At 42.0% G+C, this 20,493-nt stretch overlaps 1 protein-coding gene across 1 annotated transcript in view; it reads right to left on the bottom strand.

Moving 5' to 3' along the window:
* trappc11 (trafficking protein particle complex 11) overlaps positions 1 to 20,493 on the bottom strand; it is a 54,278-nt gene that overhangs the window by 7,602 nt on the left and 26,183 nt on the right. Inside the window, exons 14-21 of the mRNA XM_038698614.1 lie at positions 13,376 to 13,430; positions 12,939 to 13,084; positions 12,119 to 12,180; positions 11,643 to 11,775; positions 2,879 to 3,009; positions 1,886 to 2,011; positions 1,589 to 1,782; positions 1,303 to 1,451 (exon numbers count right to left, since the gene is read on the bottom strand). Coding sequence (XP_038554542.1) covers positions 1,303 to 1,451; positions 1,589 to 1,782; positions 1,886 to 2,011; positions 2,879 to 3,009; positions 11,643 to 11,775; positions 12,119 to 12,180; positions 12,939 to 13,084; positions 13,376 to 13,430 — 996 coding nt within the window. The remainder of the gene's footprint in view (positions 1 to 1,302; positions 1,452 to 1,588; positions 1,783 to 1,885; positions 2,012 to 2,878; positions 3,010 to 11,642; positions 11,776 to 12,118; positions 12,181 to 12,938; positions 13,085 to 13,375; positions 13,431 to 20,493) is intronic.

Genomic DNA, 20,493 nt, shown 5'->3' with positions numbered 1-20,493 from the left:
TTATGTATAACCATGAGCAAATAAGCTAGACAGAGCCTTACTGAAGGGCACTGCAGTACCCAGCCATCATTAAGACTGCGCTAAATACCATAAATAAAACCACTGTGCCATTTGAAAAATTAGAAAAATGTCTATCGTTTATAATTATGCTGTATTGTTTATTTTGATGTGTCAAAAATTCCACACTTTACTGTAATAGTTTTTGCACCACGGTGAAGTGACGAGACACACAAACTACTCTAGCAGTTCCACCGATGATTTTTGTGTCACATAACGTTTAATGTCTTGCCCATGGACATTTAGCTAACTTTTTAGTTCAGCAAGATATGTTGCTTTTGTGATGTTCGCTATAGCAGCAGGAGAGTTGTAAGTACCTCTGTCTGGAGCTGCTGTACTGCTCTGGACTCGTAATCTACATGCTGTGTCATTGTTCACTCATGATATTTGTCATGGTATTGGATTTCTCCAGAATTGCATATCATGAGTAACTTTTTGAAATTCCAATTTCATTGAATTTACAAAAAATGTTCTATATCAGGATATCATTACTGGGATATGAAATGACCTGTATCAGGATATAGTCATATTGCACAGCCCTACACTTCCAACACAACCAGTAACTTTCTTTAAGTTCTTCTTCTGTTTCTCTTGTCTCCACAGTGAACAGCATTTCACTGTTGCAGTCATAGTGAGTCATTTCCACTTCCATAAACCACTATAAGTCTGACCCAAACAGCTGATCTCTGCCGGGGTAATACAGTGTGCAGGAATAGTGGTTAAATAGTGGTTGAATAATGTAGTTCCAAAGGAAATGGCTGCCTGACAGCAAGATGAAGTGCTGAAAATATTTTAAACACACAGCCTACACTTGAACTGATACTGATTGTTTTTGGTGGGCCTTCTTTTAGGTGGCTAAAACATTAGCTGCTGACCCCGACCTCAGCAGTATGTTGCTTAGCTTATGTGCTGGTACTGCTCTCTGCTTCTTTAAACTGGAGACACGCTGACTGCCCTCTACTGCAGGTAAGTACCTCATACAGCATCCAAAGGATCCAGAGTATAGAGTTAGAGTCATGGCGTGGTTAGCTTAGCATAAAGACTAGAGGTAGGGGGAACTAGCTGGCCTGGCTCTGTACAAAGTGAAAAAATAGACCTACCAACATCTCTGAGCTCACTAATTAAAACATATCTCATTTGTTTAATGCATACACAAACAGAATTGTAAAAACAAGTATTTGTGGTTATAGCAGGAGTTTCGTGCTGTTACAGTATTTGTATAATATAGTACTTATGTCATAGTACCTGGTTTGAGGCCAGCTGTCAGTTTGACATCCTTTGCCACGCCCTCTTCCTGTGACTGAATAGTGAGGAAGATGCAGTACATTTCATTGCTGAGTGCAGGAGGCTGGTGGTTCAGCTGAACAGAGATCTTTGGGACTCTGGAGATGATCCTACAAGCAGGAACAAATAAACTGAAATAGACACATTCACATTTGTGTCCCCATATCTCATCCTGCAGAAACAGAAAACTTAACTACTAACTTTTTTAGGAAAACTGGGATTGTATTGTGTCTGAACAATGCCTTACATGGTACTGTGCTGCATGGTCAGGCTGTCCCAGTCCAGCTCTTGACGTGCCTCAATGCACCGCCCCCATCGACGTGATGACCTGCTGGCCTGCAAGGCTTCATGGGTAGAGGCTGCATCTCCACCCGCCCCTCTCCAGCTCACAAACACACAGCGTCCACGGTCACCACCCAGCATCACCTCAATACCCGTCATCTAAATGTGCACACGCAGCAACACACAGTCAGAAACAGTCTTTCTCTCTGCCTTTCTCTCTCTCTCTCATGCTCTCACACACACACACACAGAATTGCCTCACCTCTATCTTCTTGCCAACATCTTCAGTCTTCGCTACAAAGCTGAAGTTGTAGCATTTGTTTTTTCCTGGCAACAGGCTCATACTCTCCTGATCTGAAGACTCCACCACACACCACTGGTTGTACTCCTACACACACACACAGGTTCCAAAATGTGAGTAATACACACATACACAATTAAACACTGAAAAGTTTCAGTTTAAGAAAATGACTGGATGGGACATTTGTGTTGAGTAAGATGAAAAGTACCTACCAGCTGGTTATACAGGTAAGGGATAATTTCCTGATTATAGACACCTTAAAGGGTATTATTATAACATGGTCACTTGCCGAAGAATAAACAACATTAATGCATTTTGCAATCAAATTCCAAAGTTGAACAGCGTATCAGTAAGTTCAGAGAGCAGTGTACCTCTTGCATAGCTGAGCCCACTAGGTCCCGAGCAGAATATGGGATCGTTGAGGACAATTAAAGGGGGCGGGGCCTATTTTGGCTGTTTGATAAACTGATCAAGAACAATATTGTGATAGCTGGTTTGTTCTGCATGCAAAGTCTGCTTGTCAACCACTAACAACAAAATCAGTGTATCAAAGAATCCTTACATCACACAGACTTTTCTTGTAGATTAGTCATGGAAAATGAGCCGTGCAAGTTTTCCCTTTGTGTTGTTGAGGTGTTTGACTTAATTTGACCTGCTTGACATTGCACTATTCTGTGATGTGACTACTGCGCATGGAGACATTGCGATGACGAGGCTGAAACGATATAGTGTGGAGCCCTAATGCGTACCCAATGATCGAATATTTAAATATTCAGGTCCCGCCCTACATCTTACATAATGTTGCTTAATTGTCCCAGTGTTAACTCCTTGTGACATTTTGAAGAGTTGAAGGTTATTTATATGATACAGTGTGTCCTGCTTGTGTAGTGAAAGGCCTACAACCAAGCACTATGCCTGATACTGAAGGTTTTACTCCATTTGTTCAGAGGTTACCTGGTTACTGAGGCTGACAGCTAGTTTGTTAAATGGTACTGGATGAGGACAGTCAGCTCGGAGGAAAACCTGGAGTTGGATGGGCTGGTCTACATGGAAACTGGGAGACTGGAACTTGGCCTTACACTGGACTGGAGAAAGAAGAAGAGAGTGGAAACAGATTCATATACTCTCAGAACATTAAGTATAACACGCTTTTATATAAAAAGCCTCATGCTGAAGCTGTGAATGCTTGAGGAGGCTTTCATTGCCAAAAAAGCAGTAAACCTGTTTCAGAAAGCAGGTGTAACAAACTCTGAGCAGAGATCCCGAGCAGCTGCAATATCAATGCCTACCACTTCACAAATGTAAATGCTCTGTACTTGTACATCCTTTCTAGTCTTTTCAACCACTCAAAGCGCTTTTACACTACATCTGCATTCACCAGTCATACACATTCATACACTGAGCCTAAGTGCTCAAACAGAAACTAACATTCGCACTCACTCATACACTGGCGGAACAGCCGCCAGGGGCAACTTGGGGTTTAGTATCTTGCCCAAGGACACTTCGACATGCAACCAGGGGGAGCCAAGGATTGATCCGCCGGCCAACCCGCTCTACCTCCTGAGCCACAGCCGCCCCAAGACACAAGACACCCTCCAGGACACGTCAGTGTGGGATCCCTCCTGCAGCCCTCCTGCTCAACACCAAACGGGACTCCCTGGACTGAGGTGGTGATCCATGGTCGGAAGAGGGTCTCCAACGGAGCTGCCTCTCCACCGCACCTGTGCCTCTCCAACTACGCCACGGCTCTGGCAGCTGATGGTGACCAGATGCACACTGCTGATTCCCTCGGCTCAGATAACCCACCTCGCCCGGGCACAGGCCACACCGCGGCGCAGACTGAGACTGCAGCTCCCCCTCTACTCAGCGATGCTGTCGCCTTCCCTCCACTGGTAGCTGACAGCGCCCAGACGTCTGGCCAAACAACGGTCGGGCCTAATCAACCTTCATCCTGCTCTGCAACTTCCATTCCTTGGCGCACATTCCTGAAGGAGGCGGTGCTACGGCGATCTGGGGGCCTTCCTCACCCAGAGTTGGAGGGTAATCACCCCATCAGGTCTGATGCAGCTGGTGCTACTTCCCCACCAGCCTCCGTGAACGGTGTGGACAGCCTGGAACACAAACTCTCCAACTGTAAGTCCACACAATCTCCATCTCTTTGTCCCCTCTTTCTCCTAAGCACCTTGATAGTTGGAGACTAAATTATCCGGACTATCCAGTTCTTCAACGCCGCTACTCATTGCTTCCCTGGAGTCACAGTCCCTGTCATAAACTCCTTGAAATGCTCCACTCACTCCCAGCCTCCATTTGCCATGTAGTCTTGCTGTGAAAAATCCGTTTTCATTTCTGGCCCCATCCCCATGTTGGGTCGCGGAACGTTTTAGCAGACTTCTTTACCTCCATTCCTGGCTCCAGCCGTTTCACGAAAACCCACCGTTTGTAAAACCTTTAATCCTCAAGGGTTTTGGAGTAGACAGGGAAAATCTGAAGTTGGTCAGACTAATTCTTTAGGAGGAGTTCGTAAAATTACAGAGCCTGTAAATCATCCAAAATGACCATAAAATTCAAAATGGCCGACTTCCTCTTTGGTTTAGGCAATGGCTCCAAGAGGCTTAGTCCGGGGGCTGCTCTGTAGGGGGGCGCTAGCGAGCCATTTTGCCACACCCATGCGCGAAACCCATAAAATACGAAATTTTTCGCCACATCTGAATTATGTGCAAAGTTTGGTGAGTTTTCGAGTATGTTTAGGCCCTCGAAAGAAAGAAAGAAAGAAAGAGGAAAAAAAGACCTTCAGTCTCAATAGGGACCTCACACAGTTCGTGCTCGGGCTCTACATATAGTTTTGTTCTGTTTGACTGAAACCTGGCTGAGACATGATGATTGTGTAAGTCTCAATCCACTCCTCCCAGTCATAGTAATACGCACATACCTCAAGGCACTGGTCGAGGAGGTTGAGTGGCAGCAATTATTCCATTCAGGTCTTTATGTCAAGTCAAAACCCAAACCAAGTTATGGCTCTTTTGAAAGCCTTGTTATTGGTATATGAAACCCGACCTGGAGAACTATGCAGCAGATTTTATTTGGACATCAAGAATGACAGCGTCAGCACCCAACGTCAGCTGGGATAGGCTCCAGCCCCCTGCGACCCTGTACACAGGATAAGCGGTTGACGATGGATGGATGGATGGAATGACAGCCTCTGCACTGCTTGATTCAGTTGGCTTTTGTCAAAGTGTTCATAAACCCACACACTGTTTCAACCATACCCTTGACCTAGTATTAACATATGGTATTGAAATTGGTAGTGTTTCCACATAATCCCATTCTATCTGACCACTATCTATTATCTTTTGAGTTCCAAATGTTGGACTTCAAGTCACCAAGCAAATACTCTTATACTAGATCTCTATCTGATGGTGCTGTGGTTAAGTTTAAGGATTCAATTGCATCAGTGTGTAACTCAATTCCGTGTTTCATAATAGACTCCTATGCTAATGTCAATCCCTCACTCGATCATCTCACGGACAGCACTATACGGCTGGTCCAAATGACACTTGACACTGTTGCTCCTTTGGAAAAGAAACTGATTAAACACAGAAGACTAGCACCATGGTACAATAGCCAAACACGCAAGTTAAAGAGAGCATCACGGAAATTTGAGGGGAAATGGGGTCTTACACATCAAGAAGACACTCATTCAATGTGGCAGGATAGATTGAGAATATATAGGAAGGCCCTCGGCAGCGCCAGTGCAGCCTATTACTCAAAATAAATACAGGAAAATAACAACAATCCCAGGTTCCTCTTCAACACTGTAGCTAGATTGACGGGAAGCCACAGCTCTAAGGAACAATGTGTCTCTCTTGACCTCAGTAGTGACATTTTTATGAACTATTTCAACAACAGAATTTTAGTTATTATAGATAAAATTCAGCACCTCCTGCCTTCAATGGATGCTGACCTGCCCTTAGTCTCCTCAGGAGCACCTTTAAAGCTGAATGGATATTTGGACTGTTTTGCTACCATAAACCCTCACCAACCAAGCACTGTGAGATAACTGTTGTTGTGATTTGGCGCTATATAAATAAAACTGAATTGAATTAGGAGTAAGGGGTTCAAGGTCATTTGGGTTGTCGGACAGCTTGGTGATAGGCCTATCATTTAAAATGGCTTCAGCTTCACACATGACTGTAGAAAGTCCGTCGTCCAGTTTCTGCTGTCGAAGAACTGCACTGAGAATCCTTCTCACCATGCGGATTACACGCTCCCAAAAACCACCAAAATGTGACCCTGCTGGAGGATTGAAATTCCACTTGACTCCCCTTTGAATCAAACACAGATTCAAGGATGTTTGCGGCAGAGATGAAAGGGCCTCTCCAAGTTCTCTCTCTGCTCCTCTGAAGTTGGTTCCATTGTCTGATTGAATGTGAGTGACCTCACCCCTTCTACAGATGAAGCGGCGTAATTCATTAATACATGCATCTGTATCCAGAGAGGTAGCAACTTCTAGATGGACTGCTCTACTTGCCAAACAGGTGAATACCACACCGTAACGTTTGACTGTGCTGTCCTTTCCTCACCTCTATCGGTCCAAAATAGTCGACGCCCACATTACTAAATGGCGGGTGATCGTAATCTAACCTTTCCTTTGGCAAATCTGCCATTTTTTGCTCCCTCATCCTTCCCGTATATCTTCTGCAGAAACCACATTCTGCTATGATTCTCTTTACAACTGAGTTGGCATTTGTGATCCAGTATTTCCTTCTCAGTGTCAACAATATGTGATTACGACCGCTATGGCCAAGCTGTTGATGTATATCCCTAAGAATGAGAGTGGCTACATGTTGATCTTTGGATAAGATAAATGGATGTTTAGTTTCCTCTGGCAAAGAGCCCTTTGCCAACCGTCCTTCATCCAAATATGGATCATAGGTAGTAGCTACTCTGATGATGAAAACTGACGCGTGGAGGACTGATCATAACGCGTGTTAATCACGTTAATCGCGTGTGTCAAATATTCTTATTTTACACAGTCAGTGGCGCTGTTACCAAAGAATCCTTGCTAAAAACATCTTTGGCTGCTACTATTTTGACCCTTCGATGCACCCTTACTTGTTGTCATGCTGCCACAGACACTTCCTACCTCCTGCTGCAGCCATGGAGATGAACAACAACACAGTCCCAGACGGCTCCGTTGACAAGTCAAAAGCAGTATGCACCTTGCGTGAAAAGGAATTAAAATATCATCCAAGCACTTCGACTTTAAGCTAATGTTACCATCAACGAGCTAAGCATACAGCTAATCAGGTTGATGCTAGCCGACTGAGGCAAAGAATTATTTTGGAGAGTGCAAGTTATATACATTGTCGTCGCGGGGGACAATTGTTGCACGCATACATAGCCTGTATGAAACAGAGAAAGCTGTCACACTGAAACTTCTACTTAAAGCAAGTGCTGTCTCATTGCCTTCAACTGAATTGGAGTATTTTGTTTGTTATGCACTTTATAATAATGTGTGGCCAAGCAACAGGCAAAGAAGTGACAAGAGCAGCTCCACAATCATAGGTAGTAGCTACTCTGATGATGAAAACTTACATACAAAACGTTTTGTAAATTTTTAATAATGGGCATTGGCACCACAAGTGTGTGGCTTCTCTGCTTGTTTTTGTCAACTAGCAGCTCATTAACATGGAGGTCCTGAGAGCTCAGCACACTGAAACTTAAGAAGACACATTATGCATACATATTATTTAACACATCTCAGACTTAAGATCAGCAGAGACAGAACATTATAAGTTTCGTAAAGGTTGATCTTATGGCAGGGCTGGTGGTTGTTCCGTTTAGGTTGGCTTTTGTTATAATTACATTTTCTGTACAGAAAGGAAGGACCTGAATCTGTGGAGGCCAGCCATTATTAAACATCTGTACTCAACTGCAGCTTCTTCCACTCTAACTGAGATGTGATGGTGAACCACGTTCAGAACATTCATGAACACTGCACGCTGGAACCAGTTACAACATAACTTGACTGTGGTTAAAAATGATGTCGTCAGCGGTGCTGGTTGGTGCCTGGTTTAATTTGATTTCAGTGCTTCCAGAAATAAAATAGTGTGTAGTTAAATTTGCTAGATTGTGCAAAGAATTAGAATAATTTTATAAATGGAAATGCACACCAACATTTGTCCTGAAGTAATCACATGTAATTCTGTAAAGATTCTGTTTTGAAACAGCAATTTTGGAGGTTAAGAGTAAAAACACATGAAGACATTTTACAAATTACAAAAAATATTACTAGCTTCATGAAGATATAATTTATTGCAGGGCTGTTTTACTGGACTGCAAGAGTTTTAGCTTGGTGTACCTTATTAACAGAAACTAGTATTTAATGTACATGGATATTCTGTGCAAACATAACTTATTGGCACTTTTTAGTCACAAGGTGGCAGCGTTGGCTCACAATACAAGAAGAATTTGGTCTTATAAATGTCTATGAAGATTCTCAGTCATCCAGGTCATAGTTATCCAACGAAGGTTAAAGTCAAGGGCAACTGGACTTGGTTGAAGATACTGGAAGATAATGGATCCCAGTATCTTCAACCAAGTCCAGTTGACCTTGACTTTAACCTTCGTTGGATGGTCTTATAAATGTTCTATATGTTGTCTTTACTTCTGGGTTTTTTCCACACATGTACAATTTGTGAACTGCATGATCTGCCTTTTCCACAGGTTTCTCTCAGTAGTTCTGCATTTCAACCACGATGGAAGCTGAGAGATTACTGTGATGGTGTGTTATATTTTATAAACATGTTTTTCCTTCCCCAGCATACGCATCTGCCCTCATGGAGTCCACTGCACCTGCCCTGCTTAGCAGATCAGCCAAAAGATCCTCAAGGATGGATGAGGCAGTCGGCCTATGTCGGTTAACAGTTCAGCACAGGACATAAATGTGAAACCAGGACAGAAGTCTTGGTTCGTGGCTTTCAGGTTAAGATCTTTATTAATGAAGGCAAAGCCAGATCAGTCCTACAATTAATATTATCCTCGGCCAAAGACATACTCAGTCACATTCAGTCACTGTCTATTTGTGAGATATCTAAAAAGAATGGTCTGTGTGTATTTTCATGTATAGTAAATGTTATTTAAAATATTTTCTATTAATAAAATCTTTAGAATTGTACAGCTTTGGTTTGCTCTTGAGTCTTTTCTAGTTTAAAAAGTTGTTTCATTTTGACCATACCCATTTGGTGCATTTTTTAAAAAGTTCCAAATGTTGTGTTTGTGTTATTGTTAATTGCAATTTATAAACATTAGAAAACATTAATAGTTTTATATAAAACAAGTTTAATCATTAATGCACTATGCATCTCCTCCAGCCCACTTGATGTAATACCTACAAAGTTTTTAATGAAATTAATGGATTCTGTTGTCATTTGATCTCTGTTTTCAACAGCTCCCTATCTACTGGTTGTGTCCCTGATTATTTTAAAACGGCTTGCATGAACCCACTTTGAAAGAAACCTGGTTTAGATCCCTCCCTCACATAAAATTTTATACCAATTTCAAAACTGCCTTTTATTGCAAAGATTTTAGAAAGAACTCTGTCCAAACAACTGCTCACTGTACTGGAAAATAAATTATGTGAAAAGTTTCAATCTGGTTTCAAGTACCACAGCACTGAGACTGCCCTGCTTAAAGTCACCAATGACCTTTTAACATCTGCTGATGAAGGTATGTGCTCAGTCCTGGTACTCCTGGGCCTTAGCGCTGCTTTTGACACCATTGATCACATCATCATGTTAGACAGACTGAGGCACTGGGTGGGGATCTCTGGTACTGCCCTAGAATGGTTTTCATCCTACCTGTCAAATAGGAAGTTTTGCGTGTCTGTAAACAACTATGTCTCTTCATTCTGTCCAGTTAAATATGGTGTGCCGGGTTGGTCTTAGGACCCATTTTGTTTTCCTTGTATCTGCTTCCCCTTGGACATATTATCCATAAACATGGTATTTCTTTTCATATGTATGCTGATGACACACAAATGTACTTGCCCGTCAGATCCACAGATCCTGGAATGCTGAATTCACTTACCAAATGCCTTTGTGAAGTTAAAAAATGGATTTCAAATAATTTCTTCCAGCTGAACTCGGACAAAACAGAAATCCTGGTCATTGGGTTCCCTAGTAAATCACATTAAGCCTGTGGCAAAGAACCTTGGTGTTTGGTTTGATAGTAATTAAAATTTTGAGCAGCACTCCACAAAGCTTGTTCAGTCATGTTTTTATCAACTTAGAAATATAGCAAACATTCGATCTATGTTAACTTTTGACCATTTCACACACCTTCATCTCATCACGCCTGGATTAAGTCTTTTCACTTGTTTAACCCAAAAATCTACTGATCGACTCCAGACTGTCCAGAACTCAGCTGTCAGGCTTTTAACCAGAACAAAGAAATATGACCACATTACTCCTATTTTAGCTTCATTACACTGGCTCCCAGTATGTTTTAGAATTGACTTTAAAATTTTATTGATCACTTTTAAAGCTCTTCATGGCCTCTCGCCTTGTTATATTTCTGACCTTTTAGTCCCATACACACCAGCACGCATCTTGAGATCCTCGGGCAGAGGTCTGTTGTCTGTTCCAGAGTCTCGACTGAAAACTAAAGGGGACAGAGCGTTTGCTGTCAGGGCCCCGAAGCTCTGGAACAGCCTGCCCGAGTAAATCAGGTCAGCTGAGTCAGTGAACTCTTAAGTCCCTCTTAAAACATACTTTTATATATTTATCTTAAATGTGTATTTTAGTCTTTTCAATGTATTCTTGCTTTTATCATGTATTCTTTTTGTATTATTGTCTTTACACTTGTTAAAGCACTTTGTAAGTTGTTTATGAAAAGTGCTCTGCAAATAATGATTATTTGTATTCTTACGTGGAGTTTATGTTGGAGTCTGTGTTTTGCTGGGAGCCAGTTGTTTTATGGTGTTAGTGGACTGCATGTCATTAGCTGCGGTGTTGTCGCTGTAGTCAGAGAGAGGCTCAGGAGTGTGCACAGAGCTACATCCCGACCTGGTGTCCCCACATAAGAAGCAGAATAGTGGCTGATATGGGCAACAGAGAAAACAGGCGTGGGCTTCATTTCTAAGTGAGGCTACAGCCCATTAACAAAAAGGAAGTAAACATTTTATCTATTAATAAGTGATTTCATTGATAAACTACATATGGCCCCTTTAAAGTATTTCCAACATTATAAACAAAATTAGATCATGGCAGCCATTTTACAATGCAGTAAGAAAGAAGAATATCCATAGAAAACTAATTAAATAGCGTAAGTTCATCTTAAATATAAGTAGCATGCATCAGAAATACATATGTGGCATTTGTAACAAATCAAGCTGCTGAAAAATACGTTGACAATCCGGCGAGATAGGATGATGTTAACTGTGGATAGACCGCCAGCCTCGACAGACTTGCATGCATCAGGAGGCGCAGCTTCCCCGTAGCATAAACAGTAGCAGCCAATGCAGTATCCATCTGTGATATTTATTCTTTAACCACATATCTTTTCTCTCATCTTGCCTTTTAGCACAACACTGCTGTAGTCATTCTTTGTTTCCCTTCATGTACATGATGAACATGGAGGACAGGAAAAAATTACTTTAACGTGTAAACAGATTCTAGTGTGTCACTGCATTTGAGTGTGTGTGTGTGTGTTTACTAACTGAATGGGATGTAGTCCTGCACTTCTATAGTGAGCTCATTAGATCCAGCCAAAGCCATGCGGTCGTTCCATAGTGACCTAGCTGCACTGACAGAGGATGGATCACACTCCGGCTCAGTGTCAGGGACCTCGTTCTGAAAACAGCAACACAAATTGTGTATGAACAAAATAAAATATCTCTGCCGTGTCACCTGGTTGACAGCACGTCATTTGCTGGTCAAAATGTCAACCAGGGACATTTGTGACTAATTTCACAGTACAGCATAGCTACAAACTGCCTGAAATGCACATTTGCATCCAGGAGTTTGTTAATAGAAAGAGTTTCATGCATTTAAATCATACTCTTACTGCAACATGAACTTTTGAGGCCAACAATTCATATATTCTAAACTCAGACATTTTTGTGCTGAATCCACTGGATGGCTGTTTGATTTGCTGAACATGTTGTGTTGACCTGGAGGGAATGCTTCTACTCACCATCAGGACTTTGAGAAGATTCTTCTCAATCCTCGACTTTTGTTCCTCTTTCAAGGTTGATGCTGGAAGACAAGATGACTAAACCATTACCTCTTCTACCATAAATTATGGTAATGCTGAATTTGTTCAATTTAGTTTTTCTCTGAAATGTAATGGTTTGAATATCTTCGTCAATTTTATGGCAGATCTATCACAAATACGTTCTCAACCTGTGGACTGGACCCTTTAGACTTTTTCAGGTGAGGGACAACAACATCCACACAAAGCAGGTTCTTCTAATTAAAAAATTAAATGGTTAAAAGGTTCTATAGGACCAAGAAGGACTTCTACTTGATTACCTGCTGACAGGGTTGGGCAATGTCTACAAAATTTCCATCAGACGATGTCTACAATGAAACATCAGGATGGACGATGTCATCAGGCGCGTGCACTCGCCCTGGGGGCAGCGGTCGTCCTATGTGCATGTGTTCTCGCACGGACTTTACTCGGTAAAAAAATTGGTAGACTATTAACTTATGTCAGAAGTCGCGGTGGATATTTTACACACGGACCAGGTAAAGCAACAGTGAACACACAAGTGCAGATGTTGGTTTTGGGGGGGGGTTACAATCGCGATGCCGGCTCAGTGTCGTGCTGTCTGTCAGCCATGGATGGACGATGGCATCGGCCCAACCCTACCTGCTGATATCAATTGAAGCTGAAGTCAAATGGAAGCTTGGATAGGTTGTATAATCAATAAAAAAACTGCATTACCTCCATCATACCAGAGGTAGACAACACTGATTGGCTAAAAATGGCTGAGTGTAACCTTCTTGCTTACCTCTGCCCAGCAGCTCCATGCAGTATATAATGTAGTCTTTAACACTGGCCATCAGATAAGCACAGCGCAGAGCTGTAGTCAAAATGGCTGTCAGGAGGCCCCACCATCGCTCTGTGCGATAGTCACACATCACGTAGTCCAACAGTCTGATAACATAACAGACATACATACAAATATTCAGATATCTGAACACATTAAGGAAACCATCTCCTTGCATCTCCAGGAGACGGAAATATTGACTGGCTCATTTGCTATTAGCATCCAAATCCACACAGGGTGTATATATCCCATTCAGAATCTATCTTTTGGTTCTACTAAACTGACTGTGAAAAGTTTGTATTTTTCTCTTTAATGACATGCATGGTTGATTTCAGGTGCAGTATCAATCAGACTTTTCTGAGCATCTACAGTATATGTCAGGGAGTGTTTCCACTTACTTTAGGGCTTTGGTGTAGTCTTTAGCATGGTAGTATTCCTCTCCCATCTGCACCACTAGAAAGGAAACAGAGAATGAGACAAATACTGAGAGGAGTGTGACAAGGGTAACCACAGCAGGGGGTAAATCAACAAAAAATGGTCCCCGATGGTTGAAAAAATAAAATTTTTTATTTAAAAAGGATGTTTTCACTATGAAGCCGTGTGAAAGCCATTCTAGGTAAAACAAAAAAAGAAATTACAGAGGGTAATATTCAGAGAAGAAACTTGGATATTCTCTGAGATTAAAGGTTCAGTGTGTAAGTTTTAGTGACATCTAGTGGTGAGGGTGCGAATTGCACCCCCCCCTCCCCTATCCAAGAGAGTAGTATAGCTACGGTGCCTGAGAAAGGACAAGGTCCTCAAGGTCCTCTGTGAGATAGAGAGTTGCCAGTCAAGAAATCAGGTTTCTTTAGATTGATATATTAAGAAATGACATTTACTTAATTATTCAGTAAAACCATATGTTTTTTTGAATATTATTGTGACTTCTTCATTAAACAACAGCCACATGAAGAAATGAAGTGCTACTTGATGTCTCATACTCCTGTAATACAGTATTTTACAACTTGGGAGTGTTGGCTCATCCGGACTAACATACCAAAGAAAACATCTCAAACACTAGCACATTTAGTGCATCAAGTATGACCACTGACAGATAACAGGACAATGAAAGTCTCACTGTTTCGGCACCACAGTCCATTATAAACCACATAATACATGAAGCTTACAAAGGCATTGGCTGGTGAGGATCAAGGTTCCTCTCACTTTCTCAATTAGATAGGCTCTCGTGCTAAATAACGTGTGCTCGTTCATTTGTCCAAATGTCACTTCTCTTCTTACTTCTAATAAACCAGAAGACTACTCAGAGACTTCATTTTATTATTCCCTCTTCTTCTTCTATGTATTTAATGTAGTGACGGCTGTCTACACTGCCAGAATTATACAAGCAGAAGAAGAACGCCATGATGACGAAACGCGCTGTATACGCGTGTAGCGCTATTTGTTCGTTGTCGGCTACGGTAGAAACATGACGACAAAATGCTGCAACCTCTACAGAAGGGGGTGCCCGCGGTTATGTAGATATAAATGGATGAATAGGGCTCTATGCTTGCTGTTTTAATTTATCCCAAATTCTGTATTCCGTTTTAATTTTTCTGAATTCTGTGTTTTACAATTTAAGAACATTTTGTCATCAGAAATGTGGTGGATAAATTAAATGTCAATAATTCAATAGGAAAATATTACAAATTGAATCAATATCAATGAATTTGATGTATCATGCAAATATGTACTTAGAAATATTCAAATGTATGTGCAATTATTTCCTCGCACGTAACTTAAATTTTTTCTAACCAATTAACGAACTCTGCACACACTGCCACGATCTATACAATGTGTTCACGTCTTGCATATGCCGATGTGGTGTTGCGCTGATTATGATATGACGGTGTGTGTGTGTTTGTGTGGAGGAGACGCAGCGCATGTAAACACCAAAATACAGCAGCATAGTTTTTCTGTTTGTTTGGCTTAAGTGCTGTGGGCAAAATTAATTGTAATGCTGGGGAAAATCCTGATTTTTATAAATTGCATTAACATTTTTGGCAGATTCCATGATATTCAGAGTCAACAACCTTAATTCCATTTTTATTGACAAATTCTGCGATTCTGTCCACAACTTCTGCATTTTTCATGAGGGGCTGGGAGTCGTTTTGGGGGGGCGGCCCGTTCCCCTAAAACAATGAAAGGGGAAACACTGGTGTACCCAGCTCCCGGTCTATTTTAAGAATTTTTACCTGAACTTTCAGAGTTTTATCAACTTTAGTCCTTAAAACAGATAAAGGTATTATTGTAGGTGTTTTTAAAATTCATGTGGACATTCAGAATGATGCGTTTATCTCACCAGCTCACTCAGCTTTTACAGAGGAGCAATAGAAAGCATCCTGACTGGAAACACCACAAACTGGCATGGGATGTGCACAGCCCAGGACCAGAGGGCTCTGCAGCGGGTGATTAAAACTGCTCAGAAGATCATTGGTACCGGGACTTCCGGTCTGAGCGGTGCCACGTGAGGACGTGTTTTTACTGAGCTCCTCGCCAACACCATTAAGAAATATAGAAGCAGCAATTTAATGTAAATACCTTGAATCACGCTCATTGAATCAAGCCAAGACGTCGCACCAGGCTTGACATTTTGACCTCACGCTCGCTGAAAATGTCTAAAAACCCCCGAAAAGCGCCTGATACAACGGTTAGCTCCAAGGCTAGCCCAGAGGCTAACGCTGCACCTGATGCTGTACCTAACGCCGCACTTGACCGCAGACCCGGACATGAGGCCATCCTCCTAGCAAGCGCCGCGCTGAGGACCGAATTGCTCACCAAAGAAGAGGCACAATCCGCTGAAATTCAGAACCAGTTTGAAGCCCTAGATAAACGGGTGGTCGCCCTCGAGTCTGCAGCCGACAGCCACTCCGACCTGATTGCTGCTCTGGAGCGGGACATGGTTAACGTGCAGAAGGAGCCCGCTACCCAGAAAGCACGAAATGAGGATTCGGAGGCACGGTCGCGTTGCGATAACCTGCGTATTACCAGGATAAAGGAAAGACGGGAGGCGCATGACGGATTTGATCTCTCAGTGCCTGAAGGAGACGCTTGGTCTCGATAAGCCCCCTTTATTGGACCATGCATACTGTACGCTGCGCGTGAGACCGGATAACAGTGACCCGCCAAGAGGCTTCGCCATCAGGTGCCATTACTACCAGGAGGAGGAGGAAATACTAAGGAAAGCTGCGCAGATGAAACAACTGACTACGGGGGATGGTGATAAGATCTGCATCCAACCAGACTACACACAGGCAGTAGCCAAGCAGCGGGAAGAGTTCAATGAAGTGCAGGGCCTGTTAAGGAGTTGTGAGGGAATCCGCTACGGCCTGTGGTACCCAGCGGAGCTGAGGATAACAATGCCAGATGGCGTGCGAACAAGCTTTATAGACCCAAAACAGGCAAAGGACTGCATAATGGAAAACCTTAAGCGCGCAACCTAAAGATGTGACAGTGCAGAGTGACGTACTTTCCGTGGTTTCCTAACTTACATCCTGTATACAGAGGTATGTTTGACTAACATTATCTGGACTACCACCCGGATAAAGACTTTGTTTAAGCAAAGGGGATTCTTTAGTATGTGCGCCATTGCCACTCAGTAAGCAGCGTCTTACAAATAATCTTATTGTGTGTGGCTCACTTCGAATATGGTCCCAATTCAGGACCCATTTCAAACATAGACATGCTATGCCCTCTCTCCCAATCACAGTGAACGCACTCTTTCCACCCTCAGTCATGGATACAGCATTTAAGTCATGGTTCAGGAGTGGTCTGAAACGGGTGATGGATCTTTTTAACGATGGTGTGTTCATGTCATTTGAGCGGCTGGTAAATGAGTATAATATCCCTGGTTCGCATTATTTCAGCAGGTGCGTGTCTTTCTTCAGAAACATTTACCTTCCTTTGCATTACTCTCGTCAAATGACTGGATAGATGAGTCTAAATCAAAGAGGAGGAGTGAGCAGATTATATGAGGATATTCAGATGGTCGCCTCGCCATCACTTAGTCATTTTAGGGCAGGAGGGGAGGGGGAACTAGGATTTGAAATGTCGGACGTCTCCTGGCAAAGCACAATTAAGAGAATACATTCAACTTCAATCTGTATCAGACACGGTTTGCTTCAGTTTAAAGTGCTTCAGGCTTCATCTATCTAGGAGTACTTGCAAGGATATATCCAGATGTTGACCCGACTTGCTCCCGACGCCATCAGGCTCTGGCTACCCTCTATCATATGTTCTGGGCTTGCCCAAAGTTAATACAGTTTTGGTCTTTAATTTTTGATATTTTTTCTTACATCTTTGACAGAGAGATAAGCCCTGCTCCTGAAATCGCAATATTTGGTGTGACCCCTGCTGGGATGGCGATATCTGGTGCACAGTCAGACGCCATTGCGTTTTCATCTCTATTGGCCAGACGTCTTATTTTGTGCAATTGGAAGTCAGATATGCCTCCCATACACAGGTGCTGGGTTGAGGATGTAATGGTACACTTGAAACTTAAGTTGAAACACACGATCAGGGGTTCAACCCAGAGATTTTATACGGTCTGGCAGCCATTTCTGGATTATTTTAACTTACAATTTCCTGCTGGAAACACTGGGGCATAATTGATTCACAGGTTCTGCAACTCTGTAACGTGCCAGTTTATTTTATTATTATTATTTTTTTTATTGTATTTACTATTGTATATGTTGGGGTTGCTGTTTGGGGACTTGTTAATTGTTTTATGAGTCTTTACAATTCAAAACCCAATAAAAATATCATTGGTACCCATCTCCCGAGCATCAGTGATATCGGTGAGGTGCCTACGCAGAGCCCAAAGGATACTAAAGGGCAGTACCCACCCAGCCACAGCCTGTTCACCCTGCTGCCTTCTGGGAAGAGGTACATTCAAGAGATACAATACAAGTATTGGAACGGTAAGACAAATTCCTTTGTTTTTGTTATTCACTGAAGACATTTGGGTTTAAGACCAAAAGCTCTCATTTCGTGGTATTCACATCTAGATGTGTTAAACAACTACGTAGCAGGTCTCAATTTCACTCAATAACCTGTTATATTAACTTTTGAGTACCTATAGCTGGACTACACGCCATTGGGCAAAATCTTCTACACGAGATGTCAGTCTGATAGTGCTCTTGTAAATTCAAGGAAGGGATTCCATCAGCTTTCTATTCATAACCATCTCTCAAAGTAACAGAGGACTCCTACGCTAATTTCAGTGCCTCCCAGATTGACATTCGACTCTGTTGCCCCTCTAAAAAAGATAATAAAACAAAGACTATCAGCTCCATGGTATAACACAGAAACAAATTAAAGCAAACATTGTGGAAACTTGAAAGGAAATGGCTTTCAACCAATCTAGAAGAATGTTGTTTAATATGGCAAGATAGTCTTAAAAATTATAGTGATGCCCTCCGTAATGCCAGAACAGCATATTTTAGATTTATTTTTATGCCTTTTATGTAAAGCACTTTGAATTGCCTCGTTAAAATTTGCTATACAAATAAACTTAACTAGTTACAGGGGGTTCCAAAGGGCTCTACAGCAAAATGAGGAATGTTACATTTAATTCTTATTGAAGGCACTACATTTGATTGTACTGGTATCTGTTCAGTTTGTTTGATTATGAATGCACCTCGTTTCAATCATTACTGTGTTCACTTTTTGTGAAGTGGAAGTGACTCACTCATTAGGTAGACCTTTTTGATGCTTTGGCATCCCATGGAAATTATTGCAATTAGGTTGATGACATAGTGAATCATCACGTCGTATTAGGGCTATTGGAGATAAAAATAAAACTTTTTACGGAGCCAGAGGAGGTAATATTCTGAGAAAACCAAGATTTTAGTTAGAAATATTACACACTGAACCTTCAAGTGTTTGTTTCTCATAAATTTACGAGGATCTGTTGACAGAAATGCAATATAATATCCACAACTATGTTTTCAGTGGTGTATAAAGACCTTAAGTAATGGACCATTATGTTTTTATTACCTTAGAACGAGCCATTTATATCTACATAACCGTGGGCACCCCCTTCTGTGGAGGTTGCAGTATTTTGTCATCATGTTTCTACCGTAGCCGACAATGAACAAACAGCGCTACAGAGCGCATTTCGTCATCACGGCGTTCTTCTTCTGCTTGTATAATTCTGGCAGTGTAGAAGGCCGTCACTATATTAAATACATAGATAGAAGAAGAGGGAATAATAATAATAATATGCAGTCTCTGAGTAGTCTTTTGATTTTTTAGAGGTAAGAAGAGAAGTGACATTTGGACAAATGAACGAGCACACGTTATTTAGCACGAGAGCCGACAGCCTGTGGGTCTTTATACCATGAAGCCAGACTGAGTCGGGACAGATGCAGAAAGCTGACGGCAGAAATCACGGATGTGGATTTTCCCAGATGGAAGGCTATAATGTGGGACAGATGTTTTCAAAGCGGTGCTGAAGTTTCTGCTGGACAGATAATTAAGTTAAGTTTGTCAGACTTTAGCGATGCAAATGAAAGCTGTCGTTTGATAGCTTTAGCTTGAAGCCGGCCATAATCACAGAGAGACGTGAGGTGTTTCCCCTGTCAGTGGTGTAAAATATGTAGTTGCATTAATTTCATGTTGCCTACTTATTCTCCAGCCTGTGGATTGGCTTTGCCGGTTACGTTAGTGAAACAATCAGCTGATCAGTAACGTTAATTGGCAATAAAACAGCAGGTAAGCTCAGATCAGCAGCTAAACTTCACATTTTACTGCCCTGCTGGAAAACATTTATTTCTTTTTACTGCAAATGGTGATATATAACAAGCCCGTGTGCCTATCAAGTGACCAATAATGAATACTTTCCGAACTTTGCCACTGTGCACACAATTGTGTCATTTGTACTTTCACATGCTAAATGCCCATTAAAAACGTTGGACCGTTTTACTACAAGCTGAAATTATGGCTGTCAGTACTACTTTGTGTTTCTGTTGTATTTTAAAAAAATTTAGGCAAGATTTGCATGCTTATCTAATTAAGCAAAGTGAGAGGAGCCTTGATCCTCACCACCCAATGCCTTTGTAAGCTTCATGTATTATGTGCTTTATAATGGACTGTGGTGCAGAAACAGTGAGGCATAAGTGCAATTTATACTTCTGCATCAAATTCGACTCGGACCGTAAGCTCCGTGATTGGTTGGGTAGCCAAAACAGCGACTGTAACACGGTAGGTCGATATATTTGACTGTAACAACTCGAGCGAAATGACTCATTTCACTATTAGAATGTGATCCACTTGGTCGATAACATTTGAAACGGCTATACCAGCTGCACGTATACAATTTTATCCCCATTCCCGTTAGCGGAGGGCTAAACTGGAAGTTATCCTGCTTGCTCGGCAAAAGTCCACACAGTGGACGCTGTGGAGCTACTGCCGACTAGCATTTGGGGGTGTACGTTTGGTCTCAGCGGTGACCAGGAGGGAGAAAGGTGACTGAAGAGGA

This window comes from Micropterus salmoides, unplaced genomic scaffold (assembly GCF_014851395.1).
Source record: "Micropterus salmoides isolate LMB-PRFRI ecotype aquatic unplaced genomic scaffold, ASM1485139v1 Ms_hic_scaffold_5, whole genome shotgun sequence".
Classification (NCBI taxonomy): Eukaryota; Metazoa; Chordata; class Actinopteri; order Centrarchiformes; family Centrarchidae; genus Micropterus; species Micropterus salmoides.
This window is presented reverse-complemented; position numbering and strand designations above follow the sequence as displayed.